The 17,913-nt window shown below is 45.4% G+C and overlaps 1 protein-coding gene across 3 annotated transcripts in view; it reads left to right on the top strand.

Annotated features, from left to right (window-relative positions):
* Nucleotides 1-17,913, top strand: part of KIF13A (kinesin family member 13A) — a 197,838-nt gene that overhangs the window by 138,094 nt on the left and 41,831 nt on the right. For all 3 annotated transcript variants that reach the window (XM_032861617.1, XM_032861618.1, XM_032861616.1), the window contains exons 12-16: nt 905-1,039; nt 3,073-3,203; nt 8,337-8,423; nt 8,523-8,689; nt 14,755-14,968. In XM_032861617.1, coding sequence (XP_032717508.1) covers nt 905-1,039; nt 3,073-3,203; nt 8,337-8,423; nt 8,523-8,689; nt 14,755-14,968 — 734 coding nt within the window. The remainder of the gene's footprint in view (nt 1-904; nt 1,040-3,072; nt 3,204-8,336; nt 8,424-8,522; nt 8,690-14,754; nt 14,969-17,913) is intronic.

The following is a 17,913-nucleotide window of genomic DNA, read 5'->3' as shown; positions in this document are numbered from 1 at the left end:
TTGAAAGCAGGAACCGGGACCTAGTCAAGCCTTCTCATAGGTGTCATTCACATACACACACATGCACTCACTCACGCACACACACACACACACACACACACACACACACCTGACTCCCTGTGTCTTGTCCCTTGCTCTGTGCTTCATCACCACTGCAAATTCTGTATTTTACCTGTCTGTTTTTCATGGTCTGCCTCTTTCCACTAGAATACAAGTTTTCACAAATGAAGGGACTTTGTCCACTATTGTATTTCTAGTCCTAGGTTAGTACCTAAGACTTAAATATCTCCTGGGTGGATGGATGGATGGATGGATGGATCCAAGGCCCTCTGCAGTCAGGAACCAACCTGCTCTTCCATCCCCGTTTCTTCCATGGCATTTCCACATTGAGTAGGGTTCTCGGCACCTGGAATCCTGCAGTGTGCCCAGAATTTCTCCTGCGCCTTCCTGTGCCTTCCGTTAGAACAACCTCCTCCTGCCTTACTACTGCCCCTTTTCTTCCTGTAAAATTCTTCTACTGCAAGAAACATCTCAAATATGTCCTTTTCTGAAGCCTTCTCTGGTCCCTGAACCCATCCACTGTCTCCTTCCTTGGAAGCCCTATAGTACGTTGTTCCTCTCCAGCGTTCTTCTCCATCCTTCCTCTTCTGATTAAGGTGTGTGGTCTTATCCCCTCCCCAGACTGTAAACCCCGTATAGGCACAGTGGTGTCTGGTTCCCCCATAGCACCCCCATAGCACCCTGACTCATGATGTCACACACTTAAGACATTCCGTAAATGTGGTTGGAATGTGTCATTTCTTTGGCATCATCCCCAGAAACGGTGACCGAAACTTTCCATTGATACCTCTTGTGGCTAGAACAACAAATAGAGTTCCCTGGTTTTGTCTGTTTTTGTGCCCAGGAGAGACAACGACAGCTTGAAAGTATGGGGATTTCCCTGGAGACGTCAGGTATCAAGGTCGGGGATGACAAGTGCTACTTAGTCAACCTGAACGCAGACCCTGCTCTCAACGAACTTCTGGTTTATTATTTGAAGGTAGGAGAGCATATAAATAGACAGTCGTAGTCCTGATTCATTCACGCACAGCTCCCATTAGAATCTGGGTGCCTGTACCCATGATTTTGCTCTTTGTGTCCAGCTCAGCGCCCGTTAAAGGTAAGAGGATGGGTAGTGCGGTCTGGTTGCCATTGAGAATGAAACCTCCCCTCTGGCGACCGTCCGTTTGCTCTCTGTGCTTATGGGTCTGTTTCTGCTTTTTCTTTGTTCGCTTGTTTGTCTTTTTATGATTCCACATAAAGCAAAGTCATATGGTGTTTATCTTTCTCCGTCAGACCACACTTTTGGAAATGCTGGCTTATTTTGTTAAGTGAGAAATAAGACATCTGTCTGAAGTCGGGCACCTGATGGACACTGATATGGGGCACCCCAAAAGACATAGGGGATTTTTAGCATGAACCCACATATACACACAGTTCCTGAGTTATGGTGGTATAGAAATATATATAGAAATATATGAATATGTAGAATTTATGAATATATAGAAATATATGGGACAGTATTTTTTTGTTATGTCTTTTTTTTTTTAATTTTTTTTTATAAACATATAATGTATTATTAGCCCCAGGGGTACAGGTCTGTGAATCACCAGGTTTACACACTTCACAGCACTCACCCTAGCACATACCCTCCCCAATGTCTGTAACCCCACCGCCCTCTCCCAGCCCCCCTCCCCTATGGGGCAGTATTTAAATAACTCTCAAGGATTGGAGACCTGGGAACTTGAAGGCAGCTGATCTAACTGTCCACATACCTTAGTCTCTAAATGCAGAGGTATTACCCACTTGCTGAAAAATAAATAGGTTCTTAGTTAAGGATTCTGATCTGCCTGGAGTGAACATAAGAACTCAATGGAAAATAAGCTAGAATTGAAGAGAAGAGCCTGTTTTCTGTTATCCTTTTTATTCTCCTTTTTTCCCAGAGACATAAATCTGGTGCAAATAGCCCCTGACTTACTGAGAGTCCACTGATGGAATTAAGTTCTCTTCATTTAGGACATGATTAAGGCATAAGGAATTGTGTCCAAAATCCTAATTTTGAAAGATCAAGGCTTTCTGTTGAATAGGAAAATATTACTGTTGTGGTGACTCAGTGATTTTTAGAGCAATAGAAAATACAAAGGGATGAGCTGTGGACCGCATCGTGGGAGTGACAAGTCCTTATATGTCTGGGGTTTGAGGTACTTGAAATCATGCTCATCTGCACATTCTGTAACCCACAAGCTACAGTGCTCTGTAATACTGGTATTCAGAACTCAACTACTTTCATCATTTTATTTATTTTTTTATTTTTTTAAGGTTTTACTTATTAGAGAACATGAGCAGGGGGTGGAGCAGAGACAGGGAGAAACAGACTCTCTGCTGAGCAGGGAGCCTAACACGGGGCTCGATCCCAGGATCCTGAGATCCTGGCCTGAGCTGAAGGCAGACGCTTAACCAAGCCACCCAGGCACCCCATTTATATCATTTTAAAAGTTATATGTTTAAAAATATGATTTTCCATGAATCTACTGTTAGTGATTCTTGAATTCATACAGCTATTTTCAGAACATTTTCACTGTCCATTCAGGTGGTCCTTGAAAGAATCCTACTAAGTAGTTCAAGTTGCTGATATTATCCTGGTTTTGGGGGGAAAAGGGGGAGGAGGGGGGAAGGAGGGAGGCAGCCAGGCTCAGCCTGTGAAGTGGCTTGCCCATGGGCATGTAAATAGTAAGCTGTCAGATTAACATGGGATCTCAAGATAGTCTCCTGTCAAGTCTGATTTCCTTATATCGTAAAACCGTGTCTAATCACTGTTGGTTGTTTTCTTCATAGTGTTTAAATATTTTTAAAATGTAGTGTATTAAGGTAACCTTTGGCCCTGTAATGCTCCAGATATCTTGCTCTCCCATCTGATTCATTTAATATTGTCATGCAGATGCCGTTGGGTTCCTCAGATTGATGGAGATAAATTTGCCTCGAGTTACTTGTAAGAGCAGGTTTTTTTCTCTTTCTTCCACTCTCCGTCACTAGGACCACACGAGGGTGGGTGCAGATACGTCCCAGGACATCCAGCTGTTTGGGATAGGAATTCAGGCGGAGCACTGTGAGATAGACATCACGTCTGACGGCGACGTTACTCTTACTCCGAAAGAAAATGCAAGGTAAGAGAAGTAAATGTTTGCCTCACATATCTTGAGTCTGGTTTTCCAAAGGAGCGGACTGCCCCTTTCTGTCTGTTGGCTCAGTTATATCAGAGTTAAGACGTCGCTGGGATCTTGGGGATATTCTTTCCTATTGCGGGGGGCCGTATGGCAGCACTCGGAGCGCCAGCTTTGGGGTGTCTCAATGTTCCTGGACTGAGTTACCTTCGATGAGACGCTTTAGTCTAAACTTCAGTTTCCTTATGTGAAACTCAGGGCTAAACGTAGGCAAGAAAGAAGTTACTTGGCTCGGTGCCTGACACACGCAAACACTGAATAAAGTTAGTCGTTAACTCAGCGTCCAGCATTGTACATAAAGCAGTTATCACATAACTCCATTGTATGAAAAATTCCTAAACCAGGCTATAATATGTAAAAATTGGAGAATTGACAGGACAGTATATTTACTTTTGGATTTCTATTAAATACTGCCTTGAAGTACTTTATAGTCAAGTATAAAGTTCATGTGAAGTCGCGTCCCAATATTCATTAACACACAAACATTGTGACCAGAATACTCATTTTTATGAAGGGAACTTTACATTCATTTCAAAGTATTCTATTAATACTATCCATATCAATTTCCAGGTGATGACAGACTAACAATGATGACTTACATGATTCATGAAAATTATTAGGTCTTGTGTTACAGTGATATAATTGTTAAGATATCTAATGGTGAAATGATGCTATTCCTTAATTTTTACTTATTCCAAGTTCAAGTAGACTTCTGCCTTACGCTGTGTTCCCCTATATTAGAAACTCTGGATTTTTTTAATACCCTGGTTTTTAATCGACAAAATTGCCTATGTTTAAAGTGTACAGTATGATTGGATCATACTCTCTTTTTAACACCGTATCTAAAAATAACTTTAATCAGCAAATTTCCTCATATCCAATTCCAGTGCCACGTTTTTGTTCCTGCTCTTTGCCCTCCCTCATCCTGCCCAGTCTCCTCCTCTCCTCTCCCTGGGGTAAAAGTGCCTTCATTCAGGATTCTTCGCTACAGGCTCGGTGCTGGGAATGCCCAAGTGTAGGGCTTGGAAGCCTGGTAAGGGAGAATGTACAGAAGCAACAGTGATTATATGGGATGATAAGAGCTTCTTCCTGCAGATCTGATCACTATGGACATGTGTGGGGTTGCAGGACTGGAGGTAGGGAGCTCTGGTAAGATATTATTATGATATTGTCATGGGAACACAGCAAGTGGCAGAAGAAGTGGAGAACAAAATGTATTTGAGAGTCAGCCAGCATTAGTGATGTGCTTGGGGACAGTAAACGAGAAGGTGAAGTCAGCAATGGTTACACGGTTCTGTCTTGGGAGACTACATAAACAGTGGCAATCCTAAGCCAAAATAAGGAATGCTAGAGGAAGGACAGGCTTGGAGGTTGGTGGGTAATGGGTGGTAATGGATTCAGGTTGGAATCCTGTGGATTTGAGGTGTCCTTGTGTATCAGTGTGGATGGATCCAGTTGGAATTGGATTTAGGGATGTAGAGTTACACTTACAATATAGAATTGGCCGTTAGCGGTGTTGTCTGTCTTCAGAGTGGATCCAGAGGGTGTAGTGGAAGCAATAAACTAGTGTTTTAGGGATCGTCTCAGGAGAGTCAGAGAGCCAAAGATAGAGGATGAAAGCCAAGGGAGGAGAACACTAACACTGTAAGGAAGAAGAGGTCAGAACAGAGATTCACAAGCTTCTGTTGGATGTAGCAGCCTTGGGACATTTAGGAACCATGGAGTTACGGTTATAGAAGGAACAAATGCAAGGAGGAGAGAATGGGGGTGAGGAAGCGGGCTGAGAGCTGTGGTTGTAAAGATGTGCACTGGATTGGAGACAGAGCGAGAGAGGGACTTGGGGTTAAGGCAGAGTCACTGTGTCTTCAGGTCTGTCTTCAAGTCCATGCGTTCGCTCTCTGGTCACGTCTTATCAGCTGCTTAACCATCGCATTGAGTGTTTCATTTCAGTGTCTCTGTTTTCCATTTATAGAAGTTTAGAAAGCCCCTTTTTCGGTAGGCCTGGTCTGTATTGAGAGAGTCTTGTGCCTTTAAGAATTAGATTTTTACTTATTTTATTGTCTTTGTTTGAAAATTCTATCTCTGGGGTTGTTGGGACTTCAGCCTGCCTGTGGTTCGCATCTGCTGATAACTTTGCTTCCTGGAGCCACGTGTGGTTCCACAGGTGGGCTCAGCTTCAGGAGTAGGTTCTCCATAGGAGTCTCGTGGCCTGGGTGACAGGACATGAATTGTGGCAAGCACATTTTGTACTTGCTTCTTGACAAGTACCCCAGGCATATGTCCACTTGGAAATTACTTCTTATGCTAATTTCTTATCTTGGATACATTACCCAAACAGGCAGTTTCCATAACTTTTTCTTTATAGTATTGTAGTAAGAGCATACTATAAATGGCAAAGTGATGTTTATAAGTGTGTTCAGAAGTTTGTGTGGGTGTGTGCACGTGTGTGTACACGCATGCACACTCCTCTAGAAGGTTCCCTTAAAGATACAGATGATCACAGAAATTAGCAATACATAAAAGGCAAAGGTTATTATAGTCATTTCTCATTTGCTCTGGAACTGTTTTTAGTTTTATTCTACAATAATACTGCCCAGTAGAACTTTTTGAGATTACGGGAAGGTTCTGTGTCTGCTAAGACCGTTACGGCAGCCACTAGTGAGGCAGTGCTCTTGGGTATCGAAATACGGCTAATGAAAATGAGGAACTGAATTTTTAAATTATAATTCAGAGTTTAAAATAATAAAGGACACTGAGGAGCACATTTCTCTTCTTCATACTGCTATTCCTGGATACTAGATTATAGATTCATTAGATATGTCTGGATGTCTAGATACCCATCTATCTATCTATACACCTAGATATATTATTTAGATACCTTCATAAACTAAGCACATGTTTTCCTTGAAACATTTGTTTCAAGTAATGAATGTTTGTTTTTTAGGTCAAAGAGGTAAGTATTAGTTTTCACCCAAAAAACAACTTTTCATCATCCTTCTGGCAAAAATACATATATTTGTATAGATACATATATATTCTGATCTCATTTTCCACATTTTGCAGAGGAATAAATGAGTCCATAATTCCAAATAGATGGACGCAGACCTTTGAAGCTTGAGTTAGCGTCGAGAGTCATTCTCATTGACAAGAATAAAGGGAACATGTTAGTTTAAAAGATAGACAATGAAGTTTATCGTGTTAATGTATGACAGATGAAAACCATTTGAGATGATGGTATTGCCAGGGTTTTTTTTTTATCAACAAAAAATCTTATTCCCTAAACTTGAAATATGACTACCGCAGAGTCTGGTTTATTTTCACGCGTGCGCTCTCCTTACTCCGTAAGTCTGAGCTGGAGAGTCCTGTAAAGATTAGGAGCCAGATAATGGATTCTGCGAGAAAAGTAACGTATTGACCAACTAAAACTCAGAAGATTAATCACTATTTTTCTCCGTCAAACTTCACCTGAGAGTTCTTTAGCAAATTAAACTTTAGTTAGTTAATTCTTTTCCTGATTGTTTTAATACCAGCAAAATCTCTTTCATTAAATGAAGGAAGCATTTGTAAGAAGATTACAGTTATCGGCACTAAAAGTTCTGAAGGACTTTTCCTCTCCCCCTAAGAAAAGTCCCAGTGGCAGGGCTTTGACTGTGTCAAAGAATCCGTTGACGAGATCTTCTGATTGTCGGGAAATCCTGTGAGGTCTGTTAGAGTGAGTTATCCACAGCCACTGGATTCCTAGCCCCTTGTAGCCAGTAAGCTGTAGCAAAGCTGCGAGATGGGGAAGAGCTGGGGCTTCAGGATTTGCTTGAGACGATCGCAGACGCGGAGGCCAGCGCCAGCCCGGAGACACGGTGCACGCCACCTGCGGTATGGGACGTGCTGGAAAGCAGAGACTCGGGGTTGTTTCCCCCATCTCCAGTTGTTTGTCTTGTTTTTACAGTTTGTTGGGTAGCTATTTGGGATTTAAACCTGGTCCTCTTTTCATGTTCTCCCTGTTTTTATTATGGAGAGTATCAGATGTAGGAAGTGGAAAGAAGAGTGTAACGAGCCCCCGTATATCCATCATCCAGCTTCGAAAGTGGACACTTTGCCGTCCTGGTTTTATTTATACACCCTCCACATCACCTCCCTCCCCTCTGTGTTATTTTAAAGCAAATTCCAGATACAACTTTATCCGTAAATATCTTAACTTGTATCTCTAAAAGACAAGTGTTCTTGAACTTTGCTTCCGTACCGTCACACCTGAAATAATTACGAATAATCCCTTACTGCTGTTCATATACTGAGCCAGTATTCAGATTTCCCCAGTGGTGTCATAAATGTTCCTTTTCAGCTGTTTCTTGAAATCAGGATCAAATAAGATTCAACCATTGTCATTGGCTGTTGTGTCTCTTTTAGCCTGCAGGTCCCCCTCCCTCTTTTCCTCCTCGCCGCCCGCCCCACTTTTCCTTGCATTTATTTGTTGATGATACCTGGCTGTTTCCCACACTCACCATCTTGCTCGTGGCATACCATGGTGTCACGTACCATCTTCCACCACCTTCCGCAGTTCCTAAATTGGTATTTAGATATGAAAGCCCGATCAGGTTCTGCCCAGATCTGGACAAGAGCATTCCGTAGGCATTCTCGTGTCTGTTTCCATCAGGAGGACATCATGCCTCCTCGTCGTCTGTGAAGGCTCTTGGCGGCTCTTAGTCATCATTGCTCAGATCACGTGCTTTGATAGTGCTTACAATTCTATTATTCTCTCTTTAGGAATTAGTAGAATACGTCTGTTTAGTGGTTTGTTTGTTTTTTAAAGATTTTATTTATTTACTTATTTGACACAGAGAGAGAGATCTGAGAGAGGGGTAAGCAGGCTCCCCGCTGAACAGAGAGCCCCATGTGGGGCTCGATCCCAGGACCTTGAGATCATGACCTGAGCTGAAGGCAGAGGCTTAACCCACTGAGCCACCCAGGAGCCCCAGTAGAATATATCTGTCAAGAGAAACTTGCCCATTTCTCTCTTTGGCTCCTGGGGCCGGGTTGTGTGCTCTCTCCCGTGGAGCTGACTTGTCGCCCGTGTTCCATCAGGTCCTGTGTCAACGGCACCCTTGTCTGCAGCGCCACCCAGCTGTGGCACGGTGATCGGATCCTGTGGGGCAATAACCACTTCTTTAGGTAACATCTTTGTGTTCCCTCATATTTTCGTGAACTTTTTCTTTCTGTTATCGGATTATACAACAAATCCGTTTTCTCTAACGATGCAAAACCCCACAGAATTAACTTACCTAAGAGGAAGCGGCGAGATTGGTTGAAAGACTTTGAAAAGGAGGCGGGCCCGCCGGAGCATGACCTGGACGCAGCCAGCGAAGCTTCGTCAGAGCCAGACTACAACTACGAATTTGCACAGATGGAAGTTATCATGAAAACCCTGAGCAGCAATGGTAAGACCTCACCTCCGGATCCCCGCGTCTTCGGCAGCTCCTGTCTCTTTACACAGTTCAGTCAGGGACATTTGCGGAAAGTGGAGATGTCGTTCTGAAATTAAGACACAAACCTTACTAATTTCCTTTTTTTTTTTTAACATTTTATTTATTTGTGTGACAGAGAGTATGAGTGGGGGCTGGGAGGGTGATGCAGAAGGAGAAGCAGGCTCCCCGCTGAGCAGGGACGCCGGGCTCCATCCCAGGACCCCAGGATCATGATCTGAGCTGAAGGCAGATGCTTAATGGACTGAGCCATCCAGGCGCCCCAAATTGCTCATTTCTTACAGAGGCCATTGAGGAGGGGCTAATGAAAGTAGCCCAGGGCCTGGTCTACTCCCTCAATTATAATTAGGAAGTGGCTGGTCCCTGTTTTGAGATCCCTTGTTCCCAAGTCAGTTTTGGTAACATTTCTGCAGCCCTAGAGTACAGGAGGATTGTGCTGGAATTCCTTTTCCAATTTCCATTACTGAGTTTGTCCCTTCTGAATCCTTCAGGGCACAGAAATCCCCAGCAGAGTCTGAACCCAGGAATTTCAAATGGAATCTAATGGGGAGATAAAGGTCACGATATTTTGCTAAAAACCCAGTTGGAAATTATGCCACCAAAGAAGCTTACTTAGTAAGTCCAGGTAGCTTTTACAAAAATGATCCTACAAAGAAGAGCTTTGTAGACTCTTTGCTTGACTTACACACCAGCCTGTCTCAGCTTTTTAAGGAAGATATTTCCAAAGCCTTATTTCTAGATTTCCTCTTTCTAGAAAGTTTTCAGTGTTTGTATTAAAATTCTTCCCTCTATATCTAAAAGGTAAGCCTTTTTTCTTCATACACACTTATATGCATTTGGTAACATCCAGACCACAGTGATGCCTGTTACAGAAGTCTACAGGTTCTCTTCCATTTCTTGGTCTGTCAGCAGGACAGGAAATTTCCTCTCCTACCAAGCACAAGGCTGCATTTCTGGGACCAGAACTATCCGACAGGGAAATATAGTTGAGGCTACCTTCAGGAGCACCTGAGAAAGTTTGTTTTTGGACTTTGTTTTATCTCACTTTCCCAATCAGGAGTTCTTTGAATACCTAAGGATCCCTGCCTTGAACCTGGGAGGACCTCAGGAGCCTCTGCCTGACACGGTGCAGGGAGAGCATCTCGGTCTCCCAGCAGGGCTCTCCCCGGATACATTGACTTTTGCACTCCGTCTTTGGGTCAGCCTATCTGAGAAGAATGTGAGTTTGGCTGGAGAATGTCAGTCAGATCTCCGGCATATCAAAGTGGGGATTCCACTGTAGGAATAAAGACGCTGACCTTTTTATCTCTCTGGGTTTTTAGCCCCAAGGATCCCCTTCTTCTCAGTTATAAAAATGAGGTATGAAGAAAAGGCTAGGTGGAAAAACAGGTGTGATGTGTTTAATATGGAGAATATCGAACACCACCAGAAAAGAACGTCCATGAGCTTAGGGTGACAGATTAGCTGCTGCGGCTTTGGACGCTGCACCACAGGCTGGGCCACAGCTAGAAATCAGGCTGTGGTCCACCCTGCTAGTTGCTCCCCCCAGTTGGGAGGAATCAATCCCAAAAGACATTCCAAAGTGGTGCTCAGACATCAGAATCACATTAATGGGCCATTTTCCGACATGCCTGAGCAGCAAGTCTCCTGTGAGTAATTTTTGGGAGCCCTGAATGGATACAGGGTGTGACAGGAGGGTGTGGGCCCCAAGCCCCAGGTGCAGGAATGCGTGTTGGGAAGAACCTTCTCTCTTTACGTGAGATTACAGAATTCTAGATGTTTTCTAACAGCAGAGTATCCAAGTGCTATCCGTTTAGTCATCTATCATCCCACATTACAGAGTCCTAATTTTATTGTCACTATGTTCTTGTAATTTATATTAGAGCCCTGAATCACTGATGAGTATTAGTATGTGTTTGTTAATTCCACCAGTCCTCTTAGCCAAACCAATTAATGAGTCACAGGTGGCCTGGCTCCTGGTATTAACGTGGGTTACCATTTGTCTTCCAGATCAAGCCTTGCCCCTCCCCGGTGTTGATTCATCGATTTCAAAGTAGCGTTTCCCCCCACACACATACATGTTCCCCAATTCCCCGTGTAAGTGGGGCTTCCCTCCAGTGTGCTCTGACTCAGTCCCCAAACCGCGGGGTGGGGCAGGGCGGGGCGGGGGTGGGGGGCGCTCCTGTTCATGGAATTCGCCTCTGTCGCCAGGTGGCTTCCCGATCATCAGCCTGTCTGCCTGGTGGTCGTCCCCCTGGTGGTCCTATTTGAAGATCCTCTTCCCTCTCATGTGGTTTCAGACGAAGCTGCTCCACCAGCGCTGGGATAAAGGTTTTACTGATCGGCGTTAGCATGGCGGAGCTTGACTGCTTGTTAGCCGTGCTGCTGGCCGATGCTTGTGCTTCTGCCCTGGCAAATTTGGGCTAATGCGACCGGGAACCTGACAGAAGCACTCCGTGCTCCTGATTGAGGCGTGCGGCCTTTTAAGTCGTGACCCCTGCCTCCCCGTGTCCCAGCTCCATTGCCTTCCCATTGGTTAAGCTCTGGACCCTGTCTTTCCCCTGGGCTGCCGCCAGCCCAGAAGTGTCACTGGCATTACTGCTCCTGATGCTGATGGCGGGGTGACCTTTGGGAGCTCAGCGGTGCAGGACTCTGTACTGGACATTATCGACTGACCTGCATCGTCGCAGAGACGAGGATGCTGTACTTCAAATCTCTAAATGAGGATCTAAAACCCAATTTATTGGAATTAAGAGTAGAAGCCAACCTAGTTATCTGTGGACGATAGTGTGTCCTTCCTGCAGACTGAGAAGGAGGCACTTGTGCGTTTTCGGAGAGTCCGCGGTAGCTGTAAAGGAGAGAGCAGTGGAGGGCTGGTGAAGAGTCATTGAGTTCGTTCCCTCTGGGATTAAGAGTTGTTTTTTGTTTTTCCTGAAGGATTTACTTCCCTTCAGTTTAGTGCCTTGGGCACCTGGGTATGAATGAAAACCGATTGTTTACCCCATCCGTGCCCCCCGGCCTCTACCGCTGGCCCCTCTCTTTTCCATTCTCTGGACAGATAAATAAGTCCGAGCAGGGTTACATGCCAGATAAAGAATCAACCAGCAAAGAGGAACATGCTGTATACCATAGTCAGTGTGGTCCTTTCTCTCTTCTAAAACACCTCCCGCTTTGGTGGCTTGGCCTTGGGCTCCAAGCTCACTGAGTTTTAAATCCCTTCGTTCAAGAGGAAGAAAATGATGGGGAGAAAAAGAAACTGTGGCCAAGCTTTGATGGTTGGTCGGCTGAGAATAGGCTGAAGTCTTTGGCTTCTGTCCTCGGCTACATCACAGAGTCCGGCTGAGCTGCTGAGTAGGACGATCTGTTTAAAAACGTGCTGTGTAGCGTTCCAGGCTTGACCCTGGCTGACTGAAAAGACAGCATCCTCAGATATGTGTAAGAGAAAGACTTGTGTTGAAATCAGAGATTCAAAACAGGTAAGACAGAACAAAGTCTTAGCTCCTGTATCTTGACTCGGGCTCCGTCCAGTGTGGGCTGTCCCTGCGCCCCGGGGCAGGGCTGACCGGACTGTACGGTGGCAGGCTCCGGGGAGAGATGCTTTGAGCTGTTTCCTCGTCTGCATCTGCTTCCTGGTCTGTGGCCACTGACAAAGCCCCGTGACGTTACGTCACGGCGTTAAGTCATGGCATGTGCCAAGGCAGTTGAAAGCAGCCTTGGTCACGTGGCGTCTGCATCGCATGGGAACTCGGGGTGCAGCCCTCTCAGCCATTTGGGATCGTGTGTGTTTCCACACACCATGGACTAACAGGTGGAAACGAGGACTGAATGTCTTACCCGGTGGCTTTTAGCAAAAGTCTTAGAATATTACTTTTTACAAAACAGCATATTCTCCAATTTTCTCTCTCTGGAAGAGATTTATGAACGCTAAGTTAGGGCCCTTGAAAACCAGGTTCCGTGGAGGTATAAATTTTTGGTGAAGACCCTGTCCTTCTTTTTTTAAAGCCAGAGCCTAAAAGGGGAAAAGTATGTTTGAGACATGCGTTTTCATAAAATTCCAAGACAGCTTTTCTTCTCTAGCCCTTACATTTAAAATTTCTTCAGACCCCTTGACCGTATTATTCATGTACTTTTCACCAATTTACATGGCGAGGTCAGAAGTTCTAACGTTTCAGAGTACACAGATGTCTTACTCTGCAGAAGAGGTCTTCCCTCGCCATGGTCGGTGTTTAAGACTTTGGGATTTTTTTAGGAGTTCGTTTTCCATCAGATTTTCAGGTGGCGTATTTTAGGGACTCCCTGTCAGGACTCTGTGAAGAAAGCTATTTCTGCTTTGAAAAAAGTGCTTAATTTTAGAATTTTATACCTGAAAAGAACAGTCATTTTTTTTAAAATGTCTGCTTTTTAACGGAGTACTAATAAGAATACTGTATCAGTTTATTGGTAAATTTGATATCCTGCCGCCAGATAGTTAGGTCGGATCTGAGTTCAGAACCCGGCTCTGTCGCTTACTAGCTCTGTGATCTTAGGGCAGCGTCTTTAAAAGAAATATACCCACCATCAGGTGTGCTGCAAAGCTTACATGAGATGGTGCATGGGGAGAGCGCAGTGCCTCTTACCTGGGTGGAGGCCAGTGGCTGGTAGAATTCTTAATGCCCTGTGGTTGTCGTTTCTTATTATAACAACTCACCTGTACTCTGTGTAGATATCTAGTGATTTTGTTTTGAGTTGCTTTCCACTGTTTGTTTTGTATAATTTAACCTTTTTTTTTAAGCTAACATACTATCTCTTTTACTGCTTACATAGAAGATTAGTAGAAGTTACATGGTAAATTTAAATTTTAAATCTTAAATTAAATTTAAACTTAGTTGATAGATGGGGGCTTCTGGAAGAGTCAGTCAGGAACCATCATTGCATGATGGAAAAACTCGTCTTGTCCTCTCCGTTCCCCACTCTGTCCTGGAAATTAAGCTGAGAGTCCGTCTGTGAGAAGACAGCACGAATAGCAGTAGTTGAATAACAGGCAAAGGTGTGAGCTCCAGGCCAGTCTGAGACCATGTGTCTCCTCCCCTTCCCGTGCGCGTCAAGGAGATAGTTATGGGGATGCTGGTTTTCTTATTCACCGTCCAGATGTCCGGCATGTTGTTCCCCTGCAGTCTGCTCACTTAGAGATGTCGGTAACTTTCTCCTGTGGACGTGTGGTCAGTGCCTGCCTTCCCCACAGCATCCGGGGCAGCGGTCATGGCCAAGCTAATGTCCGGCCTCCGCAGTGACCCCTACCTGTACCACAACCACTGCTGGCCGTGGTCATGGCCCCTTTGAACAACCGATTACTCTACTTGTCCACCATGTATGTAGCCGATCTCTGATCTGCAAAGGCAAAAAGTCAAGAACAGCCTGTTGTTTTTGCAAGTGAATTCTTCTGCCCGCCCCTTTTTTCTCTTTTTCTTTTCTCCTTGCAAGTGAATTGCCCTCCCGGACACCAGCACCTGAGAAATTGCCAGGCCATATACTCGATATCTCCAAGCATGTGCTCCCCCGTGACAAAAATCCAGGAGTAATGAGCTTTGTGGCTAAAATCAGAAATACAAACCCATCGCCATATACTAAAACTGATGCCAAATGGGCATTGAAATTGACTACTGTAAAAATGAAATCTTGTGTGGCCTGTGTTCGAAGCTCAGATGTCCTGAAGTTCTTAGTGGGTCAGAACCCAACGCCTCTCCCGTGTGCTTGTAGTGAAGTACTGATCTGTCGAAACACGGGAGTGAGCTCATTGCAGTGAAGAAGCCCGTAGATGTGGGGAGTGTGTACGTGGAAGGCGTTCATCTGAAGTGTTAGCAGAAGGGCAGCGGGGAGGATTTGATCCGGCAGGGTCCCCGGGCCACGAGAAAGCATCTGGAGAGGCTAGATTGGGAGCAGGTGGTGGGTATTAGGGAGAATTCTTGCTGGAAGCAGCACCCTCGGGCCGCCCTGTCGTAGCCATCACGGAACACACCTCGCCTTGTCTCTTGGCTCCCCAGACCCAGTGCAGAACGTGGTCCAGGTGCTGGAGAAGCAGTACCTGGAGGAGAAGAGGAGTGCCCTAGAGGAGCAGCGGCTCATGTACGAGCGGGAGCTGGAGCAGCTCCGCCAGCAGCTGTCCCCGGAGCGGCAGTCCCCGAGCAGCGGCCCCGACCGCCTGGCCTACAGCAGCCAGACAGCCCAGCAGAAGGTGACTCAGTGGGCAGAGGAGAGGTATGCATGGGGTCCCTGGGGACCCAGGGTCACGGCTCGGGGCCTGGGGGCTTGGAGGGGGGCATGCTGAAGGGGGATCAACCTAGCAAGGGAAGAAGTCTTAGTCCCAGATGTGGGTCATTAGTGAGTACCTTTTCCTCTCCGAGCTACTGTCCAGCCTCAGTATATTTACTGCAAAGTTAGTTGTTAAGGACCACCCCCCCCACCCTTCAGGAGAAATGGCTCCAAGTGACAATGCCACCGGTAGGTGTTGAAATAGAGAAAGTTTGAATGCTCCTGTAGCATAAAAGCATTTTGGGGGGTCTCTCTACATATAACTGTAACATTAAGATACCTACTAAATGCGAATTTTCCGAATTTATGACTTTTAAGTATGTGTCTCAGAACCGAGGCAGTGGTGGGAGAAGCGTCAGCCTTGAGTTCAGTCCGTCATTTGTGGATTCCCTGGTGTTCTCAGCGCAGTCTGGGCGCGGTGCCGTCCTCACAGTCCCAGCAGCAGTGGGCCTGTGGGGTGGGTCTGTCCATCCCGGAGCTGGCCGCTCACCTTGCACGTCCTCCCCCGTCACCCGCCTGGCCAGCGAGGAGGCCAGCGTTCGAACCCAGATCTGCCCGTGGCCCCCTTTCGAATTCTCGCACTGTTACAATGATAGCCGTAACCCAAGTGGCATTTGCTGTTTACCGAGCGTGGTCTAGGCACCGAGTGTTTTACGTATATTCATCTCCTCTTCACGACTGCTGTTTGCGTTCATTTGCATCCGTTTCCCACGTGAGGAAACAGGCTGAGACGTGGACTGCTTCCCCCAAACTCTTTTTTTTAGTATACACGTAGACACACATATTTTGCAATATTCTTTTTGTACTTAACATTTGTGAACATTTTCACTGTCCTTAAACAACCACTACTGTACTGTATTAGAGTCTGAATTTTTTTGGATGACCTAGACTAATTCTCTGAACTAGTTTCACACTGTTGGATACTCAGTTCTTACTAAAATTTTTGCTTTCGTAAATAATGCTGCCAAGAACAACCTTGTGCACGAATCACTGTGAACATCATTATTTGTCTTCTTATTATAGATTTCCGGCAGTAGAATTGCCAGGTCAAAGTGCAGGGAAAATACTAAGGCTTTGGATGCAAACTGAGAGACCGCCTCCCAGAGTCACTGAGCTGGCTGGTGGGGCCATTGAGATCAAAGCCTCGGGCGTCTGATTCCAGGGCCGGGGCGCTGTGGCATCTCTCACGAGCAATGAGATACTTGAACTGGAGCCACATCCAGGGAAGATGACCCCTAAGAGGAAAAGAGGGAGATGAGGGACCCCAACCCTGCACACCAGGCTTGCCGTAGTAATGCAGTCTATTGTTCCGAAATAAGACAAAAGAGTCAGTGGCATTTTCCCCAGGAGCTGCCCCCTCACCTGTCTGGCTACAGAAGTCTGAAGATTTATCCTGCTTGTAACCCATTACTCTTCATCTTTTTCTGTGCCTGGGTAAAAGAGGGAAGGTTATCAGATAGTGCTTTTTCTGAAGCGCTGTCCTCTCTGACTTCACTGTGAGCTGGTGGCTTTCGTCTAAGCAACACGGGCTTGGAAGTAATTGTTATGATTGGACCCACTGATACCTTTCTACTTAGTCTCCCTAATTACTTCTCTTTGTCCTGAAGACTGTAAAAGACAAAAAAAGAGGCAACCAAAAAAGTGGATTGTTTTTAATGATAGTATTTTTCAGTCAGGTGCTAAAATTTTTTTTCCACTTACCTTAATTCCAAATTGATTTTCTTTGAGGCTCAAGTTCTGAAGGAGGAGGAGGATAGTAAGGATGATATTTTGGGGATGTCATCCGAGGAGAGGAGAATGGTTGCAATATTGATTTCACCAGAGTCACTGGATAAGATTAAGATGTTGTCAATGATGGGTCATTATATTAGAAGCTGGGACTCTTACCTAAATCAGTGTGGGTGTGGCTTGTGAAATATTGAGGGACTCATACCTAACTAAATATTGAGGGGCTGAAAATCGAGTATGTGTCAGAGCTAGTGAGATTACAAAGAAAACTGGAGATGTACTGTATTCTTTCCAGACATTTACAGTGTACTATAGAGCAAGATACAAATATGTGAAACGTACATCGTAATAGCAAATTAAAGAACAGTTTCATCCAGCAATAGGCAGTGTTACAGTTGTATAATTATCCCTTTGTCATTCATCCCTGATCTGAAGAGAAACTTCCGGAAGCAGGTAATCAGCCTCATTCCCTGAAATGTCCCAAGTGCCCAGAACAGTGGTGTCTTTGGTAGGTGCGTTGTGAGTATGGAGTGTGTGAAATTCCCGATCTGATAAATGAGTAGGTGCCTGGGCAGAGAGCACAGGAAGGGCTGTGGTGGTTAGTAGAGGGTAGGACCCTGTTCCATGGAGCCTTCTGCAGCAAGTTCATGGGGAAGGAAGGACTTCAAGTGAGTTTGAAGGGTGACGACTGGACAGGCAGATAGGAGGTGGTGGACGTTTTGAACCGGCAGGTTGGCACAGACAAATGGGAAGCCGTGGAGAAGAGGAAGGTGTGTTTGGGGGATTACATAAGAGCTGTTTTTGTTTGGCCTAACAGGTGATTACAGAGGAGGAGAGCAAGCTGAGTCCAAAGCTGTTCTGTAGGTGCAGAGGAGGTTTTGAACTGAGGACTGACCTGAGACAAGGCAGGGGTTATGTGGCTGGGAGGGAAGAGGGAGAACCCGGGGGCTGTGAGGTCGCTGGGGAGGGGGGGTGTGAACCAGGAACCGGGGGCTATGAGAACAACAGAGAGATTTAGGAGATATTTCAAGGAAGAATCAACAAGGCTTTTTTTCTGGATGTTGTAGAAAAGAGTAAAGACAGAGCTGGCTGAAAGAAGTCAAGTTCGGATAACTGAAAAGAAAAAAAATGGTGATATCATTTAGTAAAACCAGGCAGACGGG

This window comes from Lontra canadensis, unplaced genomic scaffold, assembly GCF_010015895.1.
Source record: "Lontra canadensis isolate GAN:19392208 unplaced genomic scaffold, GSC_riverotter_1.0 scaffold21, whole genome shotgun sequence".
Lineage (NCBI taxonomy): Eukaryota > Metazoa > Chordata > Mammalia > Carnivora > Mustelidae > Lontra > Lontra canadensis.
Note: the sequence above shows the minus strand (reverse complement) of the source record. Positions and strands in the feature narration are given on the sequence as shown.